This window comes from Antechinus flavipes, chromosome 5 (assembly GCF_016432865.1).
Source record: "Antechinus flavipes isolate AdamAnt ecotype Samford, QLD, Australia chromosome 5, AdamAnt_v2, whole genome shotgun sequence".
Taxonomy (NCBI): Eukaryota; Metazoa; Chordata; class Mammalia; order Dasyuromorphia; family Dasyuridae; genus Antechinus; species Antechinus flavipes.
This window is the reverse complement of record NC_067402.1, coordinates 273,696,701-273,719,994: the sequence shown is the minus strand read 5'-3', so window position 1 is coordinate 273,719,994 and position 23,294 is coordinate 273,696,701. Positions and strand designations below refer to the sequence as shown.

The 23,294-nt window shown below is 35.9% G+C and overlaps 1 protein-coding gene across 1 annotated transcript in view; it reads left to right on the top strand.

Moving 5' to 3' along the window:
- The window catches only part of ANKS1B (ankyrin repeat and sterile alpha motif domain containing 1B), a 1,349,660-nt gene that overhangs the window by 158,244 nt on the left and 1,168,122 nt on the right, over nucleotides 1-23,294 (top strand). The window contains exons 3-4 of the mRNA XM_052001623.1: nucleotides 3,791-3,947; nucleotides 17,811-18,107. Coding sequence (XP_051857583.1) covers nucleotides 3,791-3,947; nucleotides 17,811-18,107 — 454 coding nt within the window. The remainder of the gene's footprint in view (nucleotides 1-3,790; nucleotides 3,948-17,810; nucleotides 18,108-23,294) is intronic.

The following is a 23,294-nucleotide window of genomic DNA, read 5'->3' as shown; positions in this document are numbered from 1 at the left end:
TTTCTTGATCTCTAAAATGAGAAGTTGGAGTAAAGGACCTCTGAGGTTACTTCAGATCTAAAATTCTCTAATGCTTTTATCCTCTACTTTTGATTTGGTTTTAAAGTTTTATTCTTTTTTTTTTCAATGAACAAGAATTTTTTCTCTCCTTTCTCTCTGCATGACCAGCAGTGGGAGGAGACAGGGAATAAAAACAAAACCAAGAGCAATGAAACTCTTGGAAGAAATATGTAGAGATAAGCAAGACAAATTCCCACTTTGATAATGTCTAGAAACATGTCCTGTTCTATATGTTATGCTTGTCATCTGTCAGATAATGGGTAGCATTTTTTATCATTATTCTTCTAGAATCATGCTCTTAAGGATGCTGGGAGAAATAAATGAAGAAAAATGAGTATCCCATCTCTCCTTTCTTTCTTTCCTAGTTAGGAGGAGCATAGCTCAGTGAATGTCACTATATTCTTTACCCAGTCAAAAAAGTGGAAATAAATTATAGTTGTCCAAATAAATGTTCTGTGATACTTCAAACGCAGTTGTACAGTCATATGGAATGAGGAAAATAATAACATGCATTGGTAATTTTAGTCTAGACTATCCTGCCTTTTTTTCCATCCAACTTATTAACTAAATCTGTTTTTACTAGGGAGTACCTTTTCTTATAAATGTCAAAATTTTTATATTAGCCCCACCCTTTTTTGAGCAAAGGAAGAAGTTTAATACTTTTGTAGTGATCTCCACACCGGAGAAATGCTTTCCACTGAAGAAATTTGTAATATTCTTATAGACAATTGGCAAGGGGGCACTGTGTGCCGCTGATTCTGACTTGCTGTCAAGCCCTCTTTCCCTTATTCCATGATGCCTTTACAGATAATGGAAGAATTTTTCTAATTAGAGTTGCCTAGCAATGGAATGGGCTCTGCATTTGACAGTGAGCCATTTTTGGAGGGGCATGCATGTAAAAATGAGATGAACGCCCTTTTGAAAAGCTTTGTAAGATATTCTTATGGAGGATTAAATGTTGAACCATACAACTTCTACATTTCTTTTAACTCAAAATTATTTGAATTTTTAAAGACATTTTGTCCACATATTTTCCTCTTTGTAAAGTGATGCATTCTTTATTTGAGGTAGGCATTTTTCATGATAATGGTTAAAATAAGATCTATTCTGTTGAAAAATCACTGGACCAGTGAATTAGAAGTTTTCTTATAGGCTACCTCGCTCTAATCATACACGATCAGGAATCCTTTTTTAAAAAAAATTACTGCTAAGTGGTTAGTTCAAAAATTACTGAAAAGTGGTTAACAGCCTTTGCTTGAAGTCCTTCAGAGAGATTAAAGTTTTTAGCTCCTTAGGCTGCCTGTTTCAATTCTGGATAATTTTAATTGTTAGAATTTTTCCCTTGCATCAAACTTAAAGTTTTCTCTTTGTAAATTCCATTTAAACTTCCTTCTCTGACATCTGATGAGTAGAAATTTAGGATTCCTGAATGTTTCATGGTAATCACTTCAATGTCTTTTCATGAATTTTTTCCAAAATTTAGTGAAATGAATGAATGAGGTATGATATTATGTGTGAAATTGATAATTAGTCCTGTGTTGTGCTTCTGTCATACTGCTTTTTATGATGAGGAACCATTCTTCTTGAATTTTGATTTATCTTAGTAGAGATTTCAAGTGTAAGAAATATGATTTCTATGTGACAAACTCTGTTCATTTCTCCAACTGTCAAAACATTTCTCATATACTTTCCATACATAGTGTTAGTTTTAGGAAGAATAGTCCTTCAGATGGTGAACCTAAATTTTCTCATGCAGATTATCACCATGTGCCATAATTGGATCATATAACCCAATTAAAATCTGGGAAAATAGTATGATTAACTAATTGGATATATGTGCTGGGAAACTAAGCTTCTTTATTCTGAGGTCCACTTAGTGGATCCATTCTGTAGTGAATTGAATTAGCCCTTTAACTCAGACTGAGTTATTCAAAATCATTTATTTGAAGCTCATAGGATGCAAATAATTAGAAAAACTTTTTTTTTCAATTGAAAACAAATTTAAGACAGACATTTCAGATGAATTTTCCTTAAAGCTATTTGTTATGGGAAGAGAACATTTTTATTTATTACTTCTCAAGAAGGGAAAGATCATGAGCTCTAGAGGCAAAAAAATCTTGGTTCACATTCTGTTCTGTTCTTCAATATTGCTATGGTCATTCTCTGTGACTCCCTTTCCTTTCTTCTAAATTAAGAGAGTTGGATTAGATGGCAGCTGGTATCTTTTCCCCTTCCAGATTCCTCATTCTATCTATTTTACCTTGGATGAGTCACTTTAGGGCCACACTTAAATCACCTCTAAAATGATGAGGATTGGATTGGTTGGCTCCTGAGATCTCAAAGCAAACACCTGGAAGAACTCAAAGAAGTAGTAGATATGAGTGGGGGAGGTGATAGCAGAATTTTCTTGCATATCCATGTCTCTTAAAACTATATCTCTGATTAGGAAGTAGATGGAGAAGGTGGGTTATTGCCAGGGATCTGTATATTTGTTGAGGAAATGATTGGGAAGACTGAAAGAGCTTGAGATGGGGAATCAACACATCTTCCAATTCTAGTTCCTCCTAATCAATCAGTTGTATCAGTGTTATGCTCTAATCAGCCTCTACCTCCTTCCATTAGAATTTACAACTCCACTCCTGTGTGCCTCTGATTGGTGAACATTCACCTATCTAGTCTGGTTTCAGGCTCACCATGATTATATCTCTCCCCTGCACATCTCCCATCAAATATTTCAAACTCTGATTATAGTAAATCAATACTACTATTCCTCATAATTCCATGCTAATCCCTTGCCCTGGGATTCCAGTCCCATTTACTCTGACTTTTTTGTCTTAACACCTCATGGACCACCCTTCTCTTATGTATATTATCTTCCTTATTAGAACTTAAACTCCTCAAGGATAGAGATCATCTTATTTATATTTTTACATTCCCACTCTTTGGCATTGTGCTTTTCTTTTTCTATATAGGAACTATCTATCTAGATGACTTTGGGCAAGTCACTTCACCTTGGGTCTTCAAGTGCCACATTCATAAAATAAAGATGCTGGGCTAGATGACTTCTTAAGGTCCCTTTGAGCTTTGAGATTCTTTGATTCTATTTTGTGGGTGGTAGTTGTCTCCTGAGCTAGTCCACTGTAGCTAACCAATCCAACTTCCTTTTCTCTTATGTTCTGTATCCCATTTCTGCAAACATCTTCACTCCTTGTTCTGTCCATGAATGATGTCCATGAATGATCCCTAAATACATCTTAGTGTATGCTTAAAAATGAGTTTTCCATATGGCATCTGCTCTCACAACAGATATTTCTCCAGAATTCAATGAGAGGTCAACCAGTGGAGAAAAGAAAATTGGCAGGAAAAGGAAACCGGGAGCAGATCAGAATCGCAGTGCTTCATAAGTTAAAATTCTTAACTGTGGCTTTGAGGAAGGGTGAGCCTTTCTATTTGACTCAGTCAAATAAAGTAATCAAATCTCATTAATCAAATGGATTTCTTGTTTAATGACACATTGGTAATTTACTCAAACTCTTGGTTGTGTTGACATATGAAAATTGGCTGAGCTGATGATCCTTGAGTCCGAGTTTCAAACTGTGCAATTTAGAGTCACTAAGAAGTAACTCAGTATTGGTTTAAGTTGTCAAGTCTTCAAGAAAAACTGCCATTTTTTGGCTAATTTCATTGTCTCTCATTTTTCTTCTGTCCTGTATTCTTTCTTTTTCACCAGGGATATAGTGCTCAAACTGCTTCAATATGAGGCCTCAACTAATGTAGCTGACAACAAGGGCTATTTTCCTATACACCTTGCTGCATGGAAGGGAGATGTGGAGATCGTCAAGATTCTGATCCATCACGGACCTTCACATTCCAGGGTCAATGAGCAGGTACCCACTTCTGGTGTTCTGGCTTGGCCAAGGCAAGACCACGGAAAAGATTGCTTGTTATGTTATTGGTTATCTTGCCGAATATGAGTATGATGATGACTTTGCTTTCTTAAAAACGCTTTGTTGATAGCTTTTGTTGTTATATCGCCTTTTTATTTCTTAACATAATCCTTCTCAGCATAGATGGATAGGCGTGGAAAAGATCTGTCCTGGTAGAGAATACTTTTGCTGACAAGATAATCAATCTTTAATAGAATTTTATTTTTCTAAATACATACAAAGATGGTTTTCAACATTCACCTTTGTAAAACCTTGTATTCCAAATTTTTCTCCCTCTTTCCCTCCCTCACCTTTCCCTAAGACAGCAAACACTATAAGTTAAACATGGGCAATTCTTCTAAACACATTTCTATATTCATCATGCTGTGCAAGAAAAATCAAATAGAATGGGGGAAAAGCACAAGAAAAAATAATAAGTAAACAACCACAACAAAAAGGTGAAAATACTATGCTATGATCCACATTTAATCTCCATAGTTCCCTCTCTGGATACGGATGGCACTTTCCATCACAAGTCTATTGTAATTGCCTTGAATCACTGAGCAGAGTCTTCAAATGTGGTCTAACAAGGAAACATCGTACAGAAGGAAAAATGTTAGAAATAATTTTGTTCTCAAGTTGTAGAAATAGTCTGTACATACTCCCAGGTGGAATATAATTCATACTTGTAATAATTACATACCAGATGATCATAGAGTAAGAAGAAACTTTAGAACTAATCTAGTCCAGTATTTTTATTTTACAGCTGAAGTAACTAAGGCCCAGGGAAGTTCAATGGCTTGCTCATGCTTAAAAGGGTGATAAATATCAGAGGCAGAATTTGAACCTAGGTCTTTTGTCTCTAGAGTATTTGTCTATCTAGTATTGGTGTGTGTCTCTCAAAAACATTAACATTTTAATGTTATCATCATAATATTTTTATTTACTATATCCTTAACAGACGTCTTTCTGAAGTGTTGAAATTAGTTTTAAGTAACTTGAAAGAAAATACTAAATTACAATCCATTTATTGCTGTTGTTCCACTTTTTTAGACTGACAGATCAATCAACAAGCATTTGTTATGTACTTTTGACACCATGTTAAGCTCTGAACTAGACTGACTGATTCATTTGACAAATAATTTATTAACTTTCTAGTTAGTTAGTGTTGCTAGTGTAGACAATTAAGTGACTCAGGGGGTGGAGTACTGGGCCTGGAGTCAGGAGGAACTGAGTTCAAATCCAGCCTCAGATTCTTACTAGTTGCATGAACCAGGGCAACTCAATCTTTATGTCCTTTAATCCACTGGAGAAGGAAATGGCAAATCACATTAGTATCTTTGCCAAGAAAAACCCATAGTCATAGGTTCACAAAGAATCATATGCAACTGAATGACTGAACAATAATGCTTAGTACATCAGGGTGAGGAAAAAAGCCATTTAAATGAAAATGAAAAAGATAAAAGATGTTTGGACCTAACCTTGAATCTGAGGTTTTAGTGAGTCTAGGTAAGTTCTTCCTAACCCATTGGCTTCTTCTCTTGGTTGTCTATGGCACTTACCTTCAGTGGCAAAGCTCATTCCTTTTGTATTCATTACCTAATACCGAATTCCAGTTGAAGGCATTATACTCTTCTGAATCTACCTACCTTTGAACCATTTTCTCTCTCTTAATGTAATAAAATGGTAGATCCCAGACCAGAGGTTATTTCATTTTTTGCCTTTGCACACGTCAGCACTAGAATAGTGTCTTGCACAAAGTAGGCCCTATGGAATTCTTATTGAATTTCTCAAATGATAGCATCATTGAGATAGAGCTAAAAATGACCTCTAAGGCCATCCAGTGAAACCCCTTTTATAGATGAAGAAACTGGGGTCTAGAAAAATAAAGCATTATGTCCTATTGTTATACATGTAGTAAATGATGGAAGAAGGATTTGAATTTAAGGCCTCTAATGAGACTACTGATATTTCTGCTGTACCATAGTATCTCCTCATTCTGTAATTAGTGTTATGGTAGATAGAATACTGGCATTGGAAGCTGTATGAATTGGGATCAAATAATGTCTCTGAAACTTAAAAATCATGGGATCATAGGTAAATCACTGCATTTTGAAAGTCTCATTTTCAAAATGAGGGAATTGGATACTCACGATCCCTTTTCACTCGAGAAATTTTTATGCAACTCTGGGCATATAGGTTTATAATATAGATAAATCAAATATTTACTGATAATAATCATAATTTTATTATCCCTATGTTCAGTTACATGATCTTGTATAAGGTTACAAACCATAGTTTAAGAAGCTTTGGACGAGATGACTTCTGAGATCCCTAAATCTCTGATCTTAGTAGCCTGAAGTCTCTATATCATAGTGTTCTTGTGAGGCTCAAATGAAATGACAGGATTACAAAACCATGGATATAGAGCTGCAAGAACTCTTGGGGGATCTGTAATCCAGTGTTGTTCAGGAGAAATATCACTGACTCCATAGAGCGCTAGATTCTCATCTTACTTTTGCTATATGTTCATGATGTTAGGAAAATTACTTAATCTACATTGGACCTTAGTTTCCTCATTTGTAATGGAAGACTTTTAAGATGGATTTTTAAGATCCCCTTCCAACTTCAAATCAATAATATATGTTTATATGAGGTCACTGTATCCTAGAGACTTAGGTGCTTAGAGAGACCATGGTAAAGGTCATCTAGTTCAACTCCCTCGTTTTATAGTATTATAAACTACTACTATTATTAATTAAATAATATTAAAAACTACAGGAAGCCTGGTATAGATTAAATAACTTTTCCAAGAAATATTTTGATCCCCATTTTGTAGATGAGGAGACTGAGAGCTTGAGAGGAAAAATGAGATTGTGTAGCTGTAGTGACATCAAGGACTCAAACTGAGACCTTATTCCCGGTCTCACAGTTTCTAGTGGCACTCATAAGGCTGATTTATTTAAATATAAAATGCCTGCAAACTTTAACAAGCCATATAGGTATTTCTTATTACACTGGTGCTAAGAGCTTAATTGGGGCAGGTATTAGAGAGGATAGAGTGCTAGTCTGAAGACCTGAGTTCCGACTTGGTCTCCGATACTTATTAGCTGTGTGCTCCTGCCAACCCTTAACTATGTTTGTCTTACTTTTTCCATCTGTAAAATGAGCTTTAGAAGGAAATGTCAAATCACTCCGTGTCTTTGCCAAGAAAACTCCGAATGGGATCATGAGGAGTTGGATATGATTAAATATTGCTCTTATTTGTCATTTGTTCTTGAAGAATATTATGACATCAGGGAAGTGATGCGATTAAAAGCAAGTGAATTGGATTGAAGTGAGGGAGCCTGTGCAAAGTCATTTGCCTCAGTTTCCCTTCCAGCCATCTGGGTCCAGTGGCCAGATATAGATCCGGATGCTTGGAAATGATGCGATGGAAAACCTCTGGCTTTTTAAGCTAAGGTCTTCAATAGGTCTCAGTTTGACTGAGGCAACACCCATTCAGTGATTAAAGCAAAGTAGCAATTGAGGCAGAGAATGGCCTCTTTCACCTAGTTAAAAAAAACACACATATACACAACAACCAAAATAAATAAGTAAATAAATCCGGGAGAGGAAGACTCTTAGGACTCTTGACTAAAGAAGAAATGATTATTATTTACATTCAATCTGAGTCAATCAGGACCCAAACATTGACCAAAGGGGGCTTGTAGATGGCCAATCAACGAGGATCAGAGCAGCAACAGGTGTCTGTTGTTATGATGGTGAGTGAAAATCTGGTGCTTTTTTGGATTGCACTGAACTCCAGTTGTGTATAAATGTAAATTTGCACACAGATTAACAATGCAGATGCAGAAATCTCTAAATGCAGAGACACAGTGTGATCTTAAAGCATTTGGCTCATATCTAAGCAAGCCAGAGTTGAAGGTATCACCTGGGCTCTGTTTTCTACACAAAGGAAGCATCAATGAACTAATTCTACATTTAGGATTCTAAATGAGCAAGATCGCAGGCCCCCCAATGTAAACTGCAGTCCACTAATACCGAACGAAGATAAGCATCTTGAGCTCGGCATGCCCCCTACTGTTCCCATTCTATAAAACTGTATTCGAAAACCAGCAGGAAGCCCCACAATTGAATTACATCCATGGCAGAAAGCTGTAGGCTGGCGGCCGGCCAAGCTGAGTATAAGTGGGTTACCATAGGGCAAGCTGGCGTAATCGAGCATCAATGACATGTTGTCCCCCTGGATCGAGGGTTTGGGGGACATTTGAAGGGCATCCGACCTAATGCCAAAAAGTGACATGAGCCGTGAACAATGAAGTGGAGAAAAGCGTCTCTGACAGTGGGAAGAATTGGGGAGGAAGATTTGATGAATGGCTTTGGCACAAAAAAATGGCCCTTTGTTTTAGGTGTGAAAAAATGAAAGGTCAAAATATTTTTATGCTCATAAACTAAGGAATGGAAACTTTAAAAAATGATTGATGGTATCATCTGTTGTCATCATTAAAAAAAATTGGAATAGAGGTGTGATTTAATTGGCATAAGGAACTTCCCTTGAGAAACTGCCTCTACTAGTAAAAATTAGCTTCTGTTTTGTGACTTAAAAGTTTTAGACAATTGCTTAAGGACAACTGAGAGATTAAGCTTCTTGGCCAGTTTATCTCAGAGAGAGGACACGGGTCTTTTTTGACTTGGAATTCTGGTCTCTATCTGCCATGCTCCATTAGTTCTCTCCATAAGCTTAATATATTAACATAGTAATTCAAGAGAATATGAAAACATACATCAGAAACCTCAAAGTTAAAAGTTTATTAAGAGATGTGCCATCTGGTGGTTGGCCTTAAAAGTGTGGTTTCCCGGTCCTAAAATAACAAAAAAGGAAGGTGGCTGTCTTTGGGACTAAAGGGAATGTGTTGAAATGAAACAAGATACTTATAACTTTTATGGGTGAAATTCAATTCAGTGTGATTCTCTAAGTGTTAATCAAGTACAATGTTCAATGAGTTGGGGATCCAAAGATAAAAGGGAGACAGTTCCTCCACTCTATTTTTTTTTTTGAAAGAGGATGGTGGTACAAATTGTATGTAGATAAATGGTTTTAAATAATTTTAAATGTCATAAGAAAATGGCTTGAATTTAGAATGTCACTAATTATGCTTGTACAGTTCTGAATGAGAAAGGGGATTTTTCAGGTTTGTTTAAGGATGATTTTTAAAATTCTTCAACAGGAATATAGCCTTGGATTTTAGGCTACCCCACTCTGCCATTCAACCCAACTAACTTTTTTTTTTGGCCCTGGTTCTTGCTCAGAACTTATTGAGTGGACCTTACCTTCTGTGAGAGCTGGAACTAAGGATAGATAAGAGTGAAATTTATACAGCACTGACAATATTTCTGCTCCTTCAGCAGCTAGACACTGGATTTAAGATTTGAAAAACATTTTGTATATTGATTTCTTTGATTCTTACAACTCTGTGAGGTAGGTAGTATTATTATCCCTATTTTATAGATGAGAAAACAGGTTCCTAAAGATTATGTGACTTGTCCTGAGTCACATAGCTAGTTGTGTGTTTGAGGAAGAATTTGAACTCACATTTTAGTTACTTCAAGACCAGTGTTCTATTCACAGAACTGCCTAGCTGCCCAACTGAGAAATAAGCTATTAAAATATAAAGATAACTTTCTGCCAGCGACTGTACCTCAAGTGGGCCTTTATTTATCTCCCCTTTCTCATTATAGCAGCCTGACACAAAGATTCCTCTGGGTATTCTAGGCTTTTCTGCTAGTGGGGACCAGTGCCATTCCCTCTCTGTCCCATGGAATCCTGTGACCTATTATGTTTATCCATCATTTTAATCTTCCCTCTGAACCTCAACTGATAAACAGCTCAGTGTGGTTCAGTTAGGACCCAGATTCAAATTCTGATCCTACTTATTTCCCATGAGACTTTGGGCAAATGCCTCAATCTCCCTGGGAGCTCAATTTTCTGATCTGTGAAATGATGGAGTTTGTCCTGAATGTTCCCTCAAGCCTCTTTCAGTGCTCATCTATTATCTTATGGTCCTATGAGCTTGTCTTAAAACATTTATTTGGGGACATTTTTTCTGTGCTTGCCTTGGGCATTTTTCCTGTCTCTTAGCCCCAGTGCCCATTAAGCCTTTGCCTTCATCCCCAGCAGGCCTTTTGTCTTTTTTCCTTTCTAAGCTTCCCTTATCACTAAACTCTCATTTGGATTTTTAGAGCAGGATAATGGAAAACTTTACACATATAAAAATAAAAAGTTCACCCAGGAAATGCTCATATTTTGCCCCAATACCAGCATTGGATGTCTTCAAAAGGGGCATTCATGATACCCTTTTGGGATCAAAAGTAGCTTCCCATTGTCATTTATGATGTAACTCCCTGTCGTGGCACATTTTAAGGTGAAAAACTTGTTAAGGTGTGTGGCAGAACTGAGCTTTAAAAATCAAGATGAATTTCAGCAGGAAGTTTTCATAGATATTTGAAGACCCAGAATAAGTTTCTTCTGCCAATTCTTTGTCAGGTTCCTGGGAACCTCCATGTGATTGGGAGGTGGCTAGTTTGGGAAGGGTCATTGGCGGCAGATTTTCCCTTACATAAGTGTTTCAGTGTCTCTATGCCTCTAAAGGTTTCCTGAGTGTGTGTGTGCTTTTTTCTTTACAATTAAACTCTCAGATTCACTTTCTTGTTTTTGAACTCTATAGAATTCCTGCTGATTCTTAACTGTGGGAAATTTACAAATTCTGAGCAAGTGACAAAGCAGCAGGAAATAAGATGATGTCATTTGCCCACCATCTGGATGGCATTCATGATTTCCCAACCTCATCTGGGGACCCAAAGGCCTCCACAAATGCCTCATTGTGACTTGGAGGTGACCCTGACTCCTCAAAGGCTATGCTGGGAGAGGGCAACTATGGCAGACTTTCCCCGACTGGAAGAATTTTTGAGTATGATCTTAGGAAAAGACATGTTTGCTGTTTGTTGACCAGTCTGGCTAAGCATAGAGAGCCTTGTCGCTAGGAGACTGGTTATTTGGAGATGAATTCTTTGGCACTACCAACCCAGAAAACAAGTAATGAGTCCTTCAAAAATGATGGTGGGGCAGGAAATGCAGATAAATGATAAAGGATGATGAAATGCCTTGGGTGTGTTTAGCCTGGGAAAGGAAAGACTGAGGGGAGATGTGATAGCTTTCCCAGATATTTTAAAGGTTGTCATGAGAAGGAAAGCTTAGTTTTGTTTTTGTTTGACCCCAGAAGGCAGGAACAGGAGTAAGGGGGTAGAAGTTACAAAGTTGTTACAAAGTTATAACAAAGTTGTTATAATGTTACAACAAAGTTGTTATAATATTACAACAAAGAAGTTACAAAGATGCCTATTTAGATTGGGAAAAACTTCTTAACCATCATAGTAATAGAATCATATATTGAGACCAGGAAAGGCCATACAATCTATCCTCCTTCTCTTGTAGATGAAGAAATAGAGACCTTAAAGAGGCTTAGAGTTGACAGCCAAGGTCATATAGATGCTAATTTAGAAGACCCTAGATTGAAAGCAAGGTCTTCTGATACCTAGTCTAGCATTGTTTCCTGCTGGGAAAGGGAATGATTTTCTCCTCATTGAACATCTTCAAGGAAATACTTTATGATGATTGCTTGTGGAAGAAAAATTCTTTTCCAGGTTTGGGGTAGACCAGATAGCTGCCAAGGTCAGTTCTATAATTCTGCCATAGGTGGCTGGATCTAAGATTTCAGCAATAAGGGTACTTTCTCAACTGATATAGGTCAAAGCCATTTTATGTTTTCTTATCTTGTACCAATTTTGTCCACATTTTCCCCTAAACCCTTCATGGAGGATCTCTTTTTCTTTTTGGAAATTTTATTTTTTTAATTAAAGCTTTTGATTTTCAAAACATATACATAGATAATTTTCAAATTCACCGTTGCAAAACCTTGTGTTTCAATTTTTTTCTCCCTAATCTCCTCCCCTAGATAGCAAATAATCTAATATATGTTAAACATGGGCAGTTCTTCTATGCTATTTCCACAATTATCATGTTGCACAAAAAAATTAAGATCAAAAAGGAAAAAAAAATGAGAAAGAAAACAAAATGCAAGCAAACAACAAAAAGAGTGAAAATGCTATGTTGTGAGCCATACTCAGTCCCCACAGTCCTCTCTCTGGGTACAGATGACTTACTTCATTACAAGACCATGGGAACTGACCTGAATCACTTTGTTAAAAAGAGCCACGTCCATCAGAATTGACCACCATATAATCTTGTTGCCGTGTACAATGTTTTTCTGGCTCAACTCACATCATTCAGCATCAGTTCATGTAAGTCTCTCCAGGCTTCTCTGAAATCATCCTGCTGATTGTTTCTTATAGAAAAGTAATATGCCATAACATTCATATACCATAACTTATTCAACTACTCTCCAACTGATGAGTATCTGCTCAGTTTCCAATTCCTTGCCACTACAAAAAGAGCTACTACAAACATTTTTGCACGTGAGGGTCCTTTTCTTAGAGGATCTCTTTAAAGTAATAGGTGCTTTTCTCTGATTCTTGTAATATTTGGGGTGTAACTGTATGACCATAGTAGCAGATTTAACTTTAAACTTGTGCTCTTTCCATTGCATAGTGAGAGAATGCTGGTATACCATGGACTATGGCAGTTTTAAGCAGTAAGGTGACATAGAAAGTGTTGAGTAGTTTTACAAAGTGGAATCTAGCCTGATATCTTCTTTTTTTCACTATCCATCCATGATTATTCTGTCAGATACAGCATTTGATGGTTAAAATCATCAGGCTGCCCATCCAGGTACAGTGCATCATTTGGACAATATATATTAACTTTACAGTGTTTTTTTTTTTTTTGGCATTTATTAAACATCTAATGCATGCTAAGCTTTGCTCCAAGGTTAAAAAAAAGTTCCCTATTATCAAGGAGATTCTAGTTTAAATGGGGAGACATTAAACAGTTATGCACAAAAGAAATATATGAAGATAAATTAATAGTGTCAGAGAGAATGCACTAGCGTAAGGGAATCAGAAAATGCTTTTTGTAGAAGATGGGACTTCAGCTGGATCTTGAAGGAATCCTCGGAAGCCAAGAACTAGAGATGAAAAGGGAAAGTATCCAAGATTTATGGAAATGAGAGATGGAGTGTCTTATATGAAGAACAAGGAGACCAGGGTTATTGGATCATAGATTGGGTATAAGAAAACAGGAGAGATAAGATGTCAGGCTGTTGTTTGCAGGTCAAATGCAAACAGAGGAGTTTACATGATAAGAAGCCATTGGAGTTTATTGAATGGAGTCATGGGTAACATGACTACAACTGTGCTTTAAAGAGATCTATTTGCCAGTTGAACAGTAGTGGGGTGGGGGGAGACTTGAGACAAGGAAACCAACCAGAAGGCACTTAAAGGCATGAGGTGATGAGGCTCTGAACGAGGGTGCTGATAGAATCAGAAGATTGAAGGGAGCCTGTAAGGGAGATGTTGTGAAGATACCAGTGAGTTCTACATCTGGCATCAATAATGCACAAGGAAAGACAAAATAGAAAATAGTGTGACAAAAGTACTCTTTGGTACTTTGGAGTATTTACAAAAGTGAATTCAAGATCCAGCTGTGGGGGGTTTGGCCATGAAGGGAAGACTTTCCTAAATCATGAGGCTACCACAGTGTCATGGAATCATGAAATTTGAAGAAGAAAAGAACCATCTTGTCTGGTCCAGATCTCAATAAATATTCCACAAGAGATCACCTAATCATTTCTTGAAAACCTCCATTGATGAGGAAATTTCTCCCATTCCAGAAAGCCCATTCTCCTTTTAGAAAGCTGTGATTTTTAGAAAAGCTTTACTGACACAAATCCCCAATTGCTTTTTTTTCCTCTTCAATTTCTACACCGTGATTTAGCGATTCTCCATTGAGCTCTGATTATCCATTCTCCCACAAGGGATGGGATATTTAGATACTGAAATTTACATACAGGAGGAATTTTAAATAGTTTAAATGTTTTAATGAGAGATTTAGAATCAAAAATTAAAATGGGAAGGGATTTTGATAAATCATATGGCAACAACAGAGTAATGACTTTGAAAGTCCTTAGGACTCTGATCAATGTAATGATAAATCACAAGTTCAGAAGACTGAAGATAAAATATTCACTTTCTCCAGAAAGGCAGTGGACTCATTATATATATATATATATATATATATATATATATATATATATATATATATATATATTATATATATATATATATATATATATAGAGAGAGAGAGACAGACAGACAGACACAGACACAGACACAGACAGACATATATTTTTGGTTGTGATAATATGAGTGTACATTTTTGGCCAGTGCATCTTTATGATGAACGTTTGGGACAGTGAAAGGAATAGATAATAAATGCATGTAAAATAAATGAATGAAACCTTACTATATTTGTATCCCAGACAAATTATAAAAATGGAAAAGAACCCACATGTACAAAAATGTTTATAGCAGCTGTCTTTGTTGTGGTAAAGAATTGGAAAGTGAGGGAATACTCATCAGTTGGGTGATGGCTGAACGAATTGTAGTATATGAATATAATGGAATGCCATTATTCTATAACAAATGATGACCAGGCAGATTTCAGAAAAACCTGGAAAGGTTTAGATGTACAGATGAATCAGGAGAACATTTTACACAGTAACAGAAATGTTGTGTGAATGACCAACTTTGATTGACATAGCTCTTCTCAGTGATACAATCAAAGACAATTCCAAAAGACTCATGTTGGAAAATATTATTCACATCTAGAGAAAGAACCATGTTTGAATGCAGATTGAATCATACTATTTTCATTATTTTTGTTGTTTTTTTTCTTGTTTTTTCTTTTCTTCTGATTCTTCTTTCACAACATGAATAATATGGAAATATGTTTAATGTGATTCTACATGTATAAAAATGAATTAATCTTAAAAGAAAAAAAAATTTAAAAGAATGTATATAGACAAATTGTTTCATTTTACAGCTGAAGGAACTGAGTCCCGAAGAGGGGAAGTGAATTGCCAAAAGTTACACAACAAGGAAGCAAATGAGGCAGAATTTGAATGCAGTTCTTCCTGACTTTAGCTCTAATCCCCAATTCACTATGCCATGCTTCTCATTGGCAGTTAATATAAACAGTAAATGATGCTCTATCAAGTGAGTTCATTTATCTAGAGCTGAAAGGGATCTCAGAAGTTACCTGACCCAACTGTCTCATTATACAGATGTGGAAATTGAAGCTCAGAAAATCTAAGTGACAAGAAATAATTATCAGAGGCAGAATTTAAATCTATGTTTCCTGATTTGTGATGAATGATATACTCATAGCCAGTGACTGTTCTTAGTTATATGATCATAGAACTTGAAGAAGGAAGGGATATTAGTGGGGATCTATTTGCCATGGATGGGAGAGTAGATAAGCGAATATGTCTGTCCCAATTGGATGTTATGGAAACATGCCACACTTAGTTGTTCAATTTTGTTGATTTTTCATGGGATTATAGGATTTTAGAGATGGAAAGACCCTCTAGCCCACTCTTCTTATAAATGAGAAAGCTGTGGCTCAGGAGGATAAAGGGATTTGTCTATTGTTGGAAAGGTAAGTGAAAGAAGTAGAGAGCGAAGGATCCAACCTTATTCCCCATTCACAAATGAGGAAATGGAGTCCTAGACATTTAAAATGACTTGATCAAGAGGTCATGCAAGGAGAAGGCTAATCTGTTTTGTCTTGTACCAAAAATCTAATTCCTTTTACCTTATTTTTCTTTCTCAGGGGTACTTATGCATATTAGCATGTGAAAGATAATCCCCTGTGGAGCCTATGAATAGAGTGTATATGGAGTAAGCTGATATGGTTCAGCTCTTGGATTCCCTATTAGAATGACCTTAGTCAAGTTCTCTGGAGCCTCAGTTTCTTCATCTGTAAAATGGGGGTGGACTAGATGATGTCTAAGGGTGTTTAAGTCTCCAAATCTGTTTTCCCCTAAAATTAATTTTTTTTAAAAAAATGATCTCTTCTTCAAAATTTTCACACATAATAAGCAACTTGAGGAAAATTTTTTTCGTCTCTTTGTCTTCTCAGAATTTAGCACAATGCCTTGGCATATAGTAGGTGATTAATAAATATTGGTTAAATGAGTAAAAATAAATCCCTCTTATTGTGAAGAGGAAGAAGGGCATAGTGAGAGGGAAAAAAGGAAGACCACCTCACTCCAGAATGTTAATTTTGAGAATTTCTCAGCAGAAAGGGAAAAGATATGCCTATTTTAAAAAGAAAAATAATATAAAGGTGAATAGATCAGTCTGTTTTTTAAACATGTCATAATTAAATGCTGTAAATCATAAATAAGCAGGTCTGATGACATTTGTGGTTGTAGAGATTTATATTTGAAGTTATTATTCACTCGTATCATTCCCTAATCACCAGACATGAAAGTGTATAACAGCAGTGACCATAGAATTGCACCCCTGTTATAGCCAGTGGGTGTCCTGATAAAGGTCATGAAATCATTTGCTCTTTTGAAAGTCTAGATGTCACATGTAATTTGAGGGAAAATAAGTATTATTTTTCAGAGACTTCTAATGAAATGAGAATTTTAGAAAATGAATCTAGTAATTGATAAAAAGAGGGGAATGTTGGTTCCTTGAGGGAAGAGAGGTGGTTTATATTTATATGCTGACATCCTGTGGAAAGCTTTGAACAAAGTAGGCTCTTAACAAATTCTTGTTGAATTCACAGGATAAAGATAATTTAAATAAAAGTCAGGCTATGTTAAAAAATCTTAATTCAACAAGTCAATCTAAAACTAGCTTATCCATTTTGAAAGCACTTTAACTGCATTTAACTATATCCAATTCAATAAGCACTAAGTTTATCATGTACTAAGGACCCTGTGTTAGATCCAAAACAGAAATTAAATAGTTACTGCCTTCTAGAAGCTTACATTCTACTAGAGCAGTGTATTGCCATGATGGGAAGGGAGAACACAAGCACACAACTTTCTTCGAATTAAGTGAAAGAAAAAGTTTCCATTGGTGACCTAACATATTGGAGATCCACACCAGGCTGGCTGGGTTCTTTGTAGGACTTTAGATTTAAAACTAGAAAGCAGCTTGGAGTCCTTCTAGTCCAATTACTTTATTTTATAGGAGAGGGATTTAGAGGGTTTAAATGTCTTGCTCAAAGTCGATATAGATTGGCTAATTTCCTCATTTTATAGGTGAGGAAATCAAGGTCCAGAAGAATTAAGTGACATACTCAAGGGATTAAAATCAAGTACTTTGACTTTGCTCTTTTTCCTATTCCAAACTTCCCAATCCCCATTGGTGACTGGGATGAATTACATGTTAATGTGAAATATATATCCTTGAAAATGAGAAATAGGGGAAAGGAAATTATATACTTGCAACAAGATCAAGGAGAGCAGTCCTTCTTTTTATATGGAGTAAATAAGTTCAGAGAAATGAAATGATTTGTCCAAGGTTAGGCAGGTAGTCAATGGCAGAACCAGGATTCATTCCTTGGTCTTCCAGCTATTTCAGTAATGAGAAAAACACACCTATGAATGGTAGTCTTCTAGACAATTAAGTGGTCTTTTTCTTGTTCCCTCTAGGCTATAGACCACTTGAATAGGGCATAAGGAGGAAAAAAGCCATTTAATTTTTTAATCTGATGGGATTTTATATTAGTCAAATTAATGACAAATTTTAATAACTCACCACTTGCCTTTGCTGTCATTTTGAACCAGAATAATGAAAACGAAACGGCGTTACACTGTGCTGCTCAATATGGACATTCGGAGGTCGTTGCTGTCCTCTTGGAGGAGCTCACAGATCCCACTATCCGAAATAGCAAGTTGGAAACCCCCCTGGATCTGGCGGCCCTCTATGGTCGGCTGCGAGTGGTGAAGATGATCATCAGCGCCCATCCCAACCTCATGAGCTGTAACACCCGTAAACACACACCTCTGCACCTCGCTGCACGAAACGGTCATAAGGCTGTGGTGCAGGTGCTGCTGGAGGCAGGGATGGATGTGAGCTGTCAGGTGAGGGTGCTCTGAGCTTCCTTTCTTGACTTTAATGCCTAGTGTAACTGTCTTATTTGAAGATCATATTAACAATGATAACATTAACAATATTATTAAAATAATACTGATGTGGGAAATATGGATTTTGTCAACATCAATATTGAAATGAACAATAATATCTGGTATTTGAATAAATGCTTGAAACAATAGGCAATTTAATTTAAAAATTAATTTTAAACATTAATACACACTTTAAGGTTTGCAATTTGCTTTATATATTTGAACTCATTTGATTCTTTAGAGAACTTATATGGAATTGTTCCCATTTCATAGATGAGAAGCTAAATGTCTTATCTAGCGTCATAGTTGAGAAGGGTTTGAATCAAGACACAGATCTTTTAGATTCTGAGTTTTGGCATCTGTCTCCTATCTCATACTGCCTTTTAGACAAAGGCATAAGATCATAGTGTCAAAGGCTCCTCTGAACTCCATATTTTATAGATGAGGAAACAGAGACTATGTGCATTGCTCAGGATCAGACAATAAGTAGCCTAGATGGGCTTGGGATCCAGGTCCTCTGACTGTAAATCCAGTGAATTCTTCTTCTCTTGGGTTGTCTCCTTTTTTGATACATAGAAAGAGCCTTAGATTGGAGTCAGAGGACCTGTGTTTAAATCCCTTGATTTTGACCATGTGACTTTGGGATCCTGGGGAAGTTACTTAACCCTATTTGCCTCAGTTTTCTCATCTGTAAAAGTAGTTGGAGAAGAAAATGACAAACTTTTCAAGAATCCCCATTTGAAGTCATAAAAACCTGGACATGACTGAAAAATGACTGAATAACAAAAACAATAACAGTTTTCCTCTCTTGTCCTTCATTTTCTTTTCTGTAAAAGAAAGAAGGGAAATTATTCCAAATAATCATTGCAGCTTTAGATTTTGTGGGAAAGCAGCAGTATGTATTTTAATAGCATTTTATTTTTCTAAATACATTCAAAGATAATTTTCAACATTCACCTTTGAAAAACCTTGTGTTCCAAATTTTTCTTTTTCTCTTCCCCTCCTCTCTTCCCCAGACAGCAAGTGATTTGATATAGATTAAACATATGTAATTCTTTTAAACATAGTTCCTCATTTGTTATGTTGTATAAAAAAAATCAGATCAAAAAGAAATAAAAACACAAGAAAGGAAAAAAAAGCAAACAAATAACAACAAAAAGATGAAAATACTATGCTTTAATCCACATTCAGTCTCCATAGTTATCTTTCTGGATGTAGAGTTCTCTCTCCATAGTTATTACAAGTCTATTGGAATTACTTTGAATCACATCATTTTTGAAAAGAGCCAAGTCCAGAACAGTTGATCATCACATAATCTTGCTACGGTGTATAATGTTCTCTTTGTTCTGCTTAACACTAAATATCAGTTCATATAATTCTTTCCAAGTCTTTCTGAAATCAGAACAACAATATTCCATTACATTCATATACCATAACCGATTCAGCCATTCTCCAAATGAAGAACATCCACTCAATTTCCAGTTCCTTGTCACTAGAAAAAGTATATCTTAGAAAAAGGTCTCAGACCTTAAATGATAAAGACCTGGGTTTGATTCCTCTCTCTGATCCACAATCTACTTATACAGCCCTGAGTAAACCTCAGTTTCCTTACCTATAAAAGGAAGATCACATCTGTTGTGGTTGGTAGCAGTCATAGTGTGAGGTTCAAATGAGATCCTGTATTGAGCTCTTTGCAAACCTGAAGAGTTGCATAATCTGCTATTGTTATTTTGTCAACAATTGTCATTATAGTGAATCCATATAGGTCTGAATCCTAGGATTCAGATCAGGTCTTCTCGCTTGAGAACTAGCACTTGTCCCTTCAAAGTACTAATATACTGCTTATGTACAAGAGATGCTGTTCTAGGTCCTGAGAATGCAAATAACAATGAGTCTTTCAGTCGCTGAGCATTCCTTGTAGGTCTACTCTGTGGTAGTTCTGGGGATGCAAAGAGAAAAATGAAACACTGCCTTCCTATAATGGAGAGAAGATTAGACTTGGAGCTACAAAGACCTGGGTTCAAATCCACTTTCAATAGTAAATTTAAGAGCTGGACTTTGAACTCAGGCCTTCTGAAATAAATTCTAGTGATCAAATCTATTGAGCATACTACCTTTTTTTTTTTACCATACTACCTTAAATAAGGACTAAGAACTTCCTTTTTGCCATAGTAGAAGAGTGCCTTCCTTCAGAATTGATATGTCTATTTATCTACCTATTTATATGGATATATAGATATAGACTTATGTATTAAATATACATATATAACAAATATGCATATGTATATAGACTCATATGGTTATATATAGCAATATAAGTAGCAACATATAACAATATATATACACATATATTGTTACACATATGTAGCTGTATGCATATACATACATACATATATACATACATACGTATATATATTATACTATATACGTATGTATGTATATATGTATATAGTGTTATTATAACCTTAGGAACCCCTTAAAATTTATTTCAGGTATTTCTGCTTCCTTCTTCACAAAATGGTAAGCTTTATGCATTTGTATTTACATTTTCTTTAACTCTGAATAAAATATCATATACATAGTGATTGCTCAAGGTATGCTGAATTGAGCTTTCCACTAATTTTTTTTTCCTTAAGATTTGGAAGCATCAGCATTTTTGTCTCTTTAGTCAGCCCCTTAGTATTTCAAAATAAGTATGGTATGGTTTTCTACCATCAACAACCCTCTACATAATGATTTATACAATCTCTAAATTTAAGTAGGGTGTCCCAAAAGTGTTAGTGAAGTTTAAAGATATTTTTAAGCTTTATATGGATTACAGTTCTCCCTGTGCAACAAGAGAACTGTTTGCTTCTGCACACATATATTGTATCTAGGATATACTGTAACCTTTTTAATATGTAAAGGACTGCTTGCCATCTGAGGAAGGGGTGGAGGGAGGGAGGGGAAAAATCGGAACAGAAGTGAATGCAAGAAATAATGTTGTAAAAAATTACCCTGGCATGGGTTCAAAATTAATTAATTAATTAATTATTATTTTTTTTAAAAAAAAGCTTTATATGGATTAAGTAGAACTAGTATTATCAGAGTGATATAAACCTATATGTAGACTTTTAAAACTTTACAAAGCACTTTAGAAAAATATTTTTTGGATCGTCTCTATGAGTAGTGCAATTATTATCCAAATTTTACTATTGAGAAAACCTGGAGAAGTTAAGGGGTCTCCCTAGGGTCAGACAATGAGTAACTGTCTAAAGCAAGATTCCAACTTGTCTTCTTGACTCTGGGTCCAATGTTGAATTTTCTGTTTTTTCTTCATTAACATACAATAGCTATCTGCTGAAGGAGTAAATGAGTCATGATGAAATAGGAACTCCATCTTGGCCTTGGTAAAAAGATAAGAGATTTGATAAGATAATTGAGGAAATTGAGGCCCAAGGAAGTCGAGCAATTTGCCCAAGTCACATAGGCAATGAGCTTCAGAGATGAGATTCAAACTAATTAGGACTCTTTCTACTAACAAGTTGACATTTACTCTTTTCATTTGAAAATATCTTGATCAGCCTGAACCAAAACCTTTCCCCAAACTTCCTGTAAGGTTATATAGGCTCTCAATGCATAACTGGAATTCATTTGGCTTAGAGAAGATGGTGAATTGCATAATGAGGTATATTATATAGTCAGAAAAGCAAAGATCTACAAATTGAAAGCTCTGCTTTCTGACCTGAATTTCATTGCTCCCTAATATATGATATGGTTCCCCTTGCTTCCTGATGCATGATCCTCCCCCCATTTTAATTTAAATTTTCTTGCCATAATATAGGATAGCATATAAAATATTAAATTTGTTATGCTTAGTTTCTGTTGCTTGTCTGTTTTGAGTTCTTACTATTTCTGAGCACAAAAAAATTACCAGCCCGATCTACATTTAAACACACACACACACACACACACACACACACAAAGCCAGCTTCTTTTTTTCCTCCAAGGATATATATATATTGTAAAAATTGTTTCTAGCCAAGCTGTCAGTGTGTCTCTAAGTTACCACATTTGGGTTTTCTTACTCAGAATTTTTTGTGAAAGTGATTGATGAAACTTTTTTGGAGTCTTGGTAAGAGGAACCTAGGCTGCTAAATTGATGGGGTTTGCTGTTATTTAGTCATTTTACTCTTCTTTGACTCTTTGTGATCCCATTTGAGGTTTTCTTTGGCAAAAACACTGGAGTGGTTTGTCATTTCCTCCTCTAGCTCATTTTATAGACAATGAAACTGAGGCAAATAGGAATACCCAGGATCACCTAACCAGTGTCTGAGCCCAGATTTGAGCTCCTGAAGCTAAGTCTTAACTCCAGTCCCAATATTTTGTATATTATGGCAGCACTTTGCAGCCCAAGTCGATGTTACTGTTTATCTAATATAAATAGTAGTAAACCATTTTACTCTTCTATGGTCTCATTTATCATCCCTGTATCTTTCCAGACTAAACTGCCTTTCCCTTTCCACTGATTCCTGATGCACGATCCCCACTTCTTACTCTTGTAATATAAATTTCTTGAGATCAGAGACTGTCTATCCTTTTGTAATTTTACCTGTAGCTCTTAGCCCAGTGCTTGGCACATAATATGTGCTTAATAAATGATCGTTCATTGATTCATTTGTTCATTCTTTGTTTTCTAGTCTTACTTTACTGTACTTGTGTATTCAACTCAATTCAATAAGCTTTTATTAAGTACTTACCATGTGCCAGACCCTGAACAAAAACATGAAAAGCGGTCCCTATGTTCAAGCGGCCTTCATTCTTCTGAGGGATGAATACCGATAATAAATGGGAAATAATGGCAAATTGATTTAAGATGAGAGAAAGCAGTTAACAATTGGAGGGACCATAAGGCACTTCCATATTAGGTGCTATACAAACTATACCTTGAAGGAAGCTTAGGCTTTTAAAAATCAGCACTGTTGAAGACAAAAGCCAGACTTGGGGGTCTGCCTGTTCAGAAATGCTGAGAAATGGGATGCTGAGTTTAAGGAACTGGCATAGATCAGCTTGTCTGGAATCTGAATGCTTGAAGGGAAATATGGTGAAATAAATACACTTTTTTGTCAGCATTTTCATGTGAGTTTCTTCCCCGCCCCCCCCCCC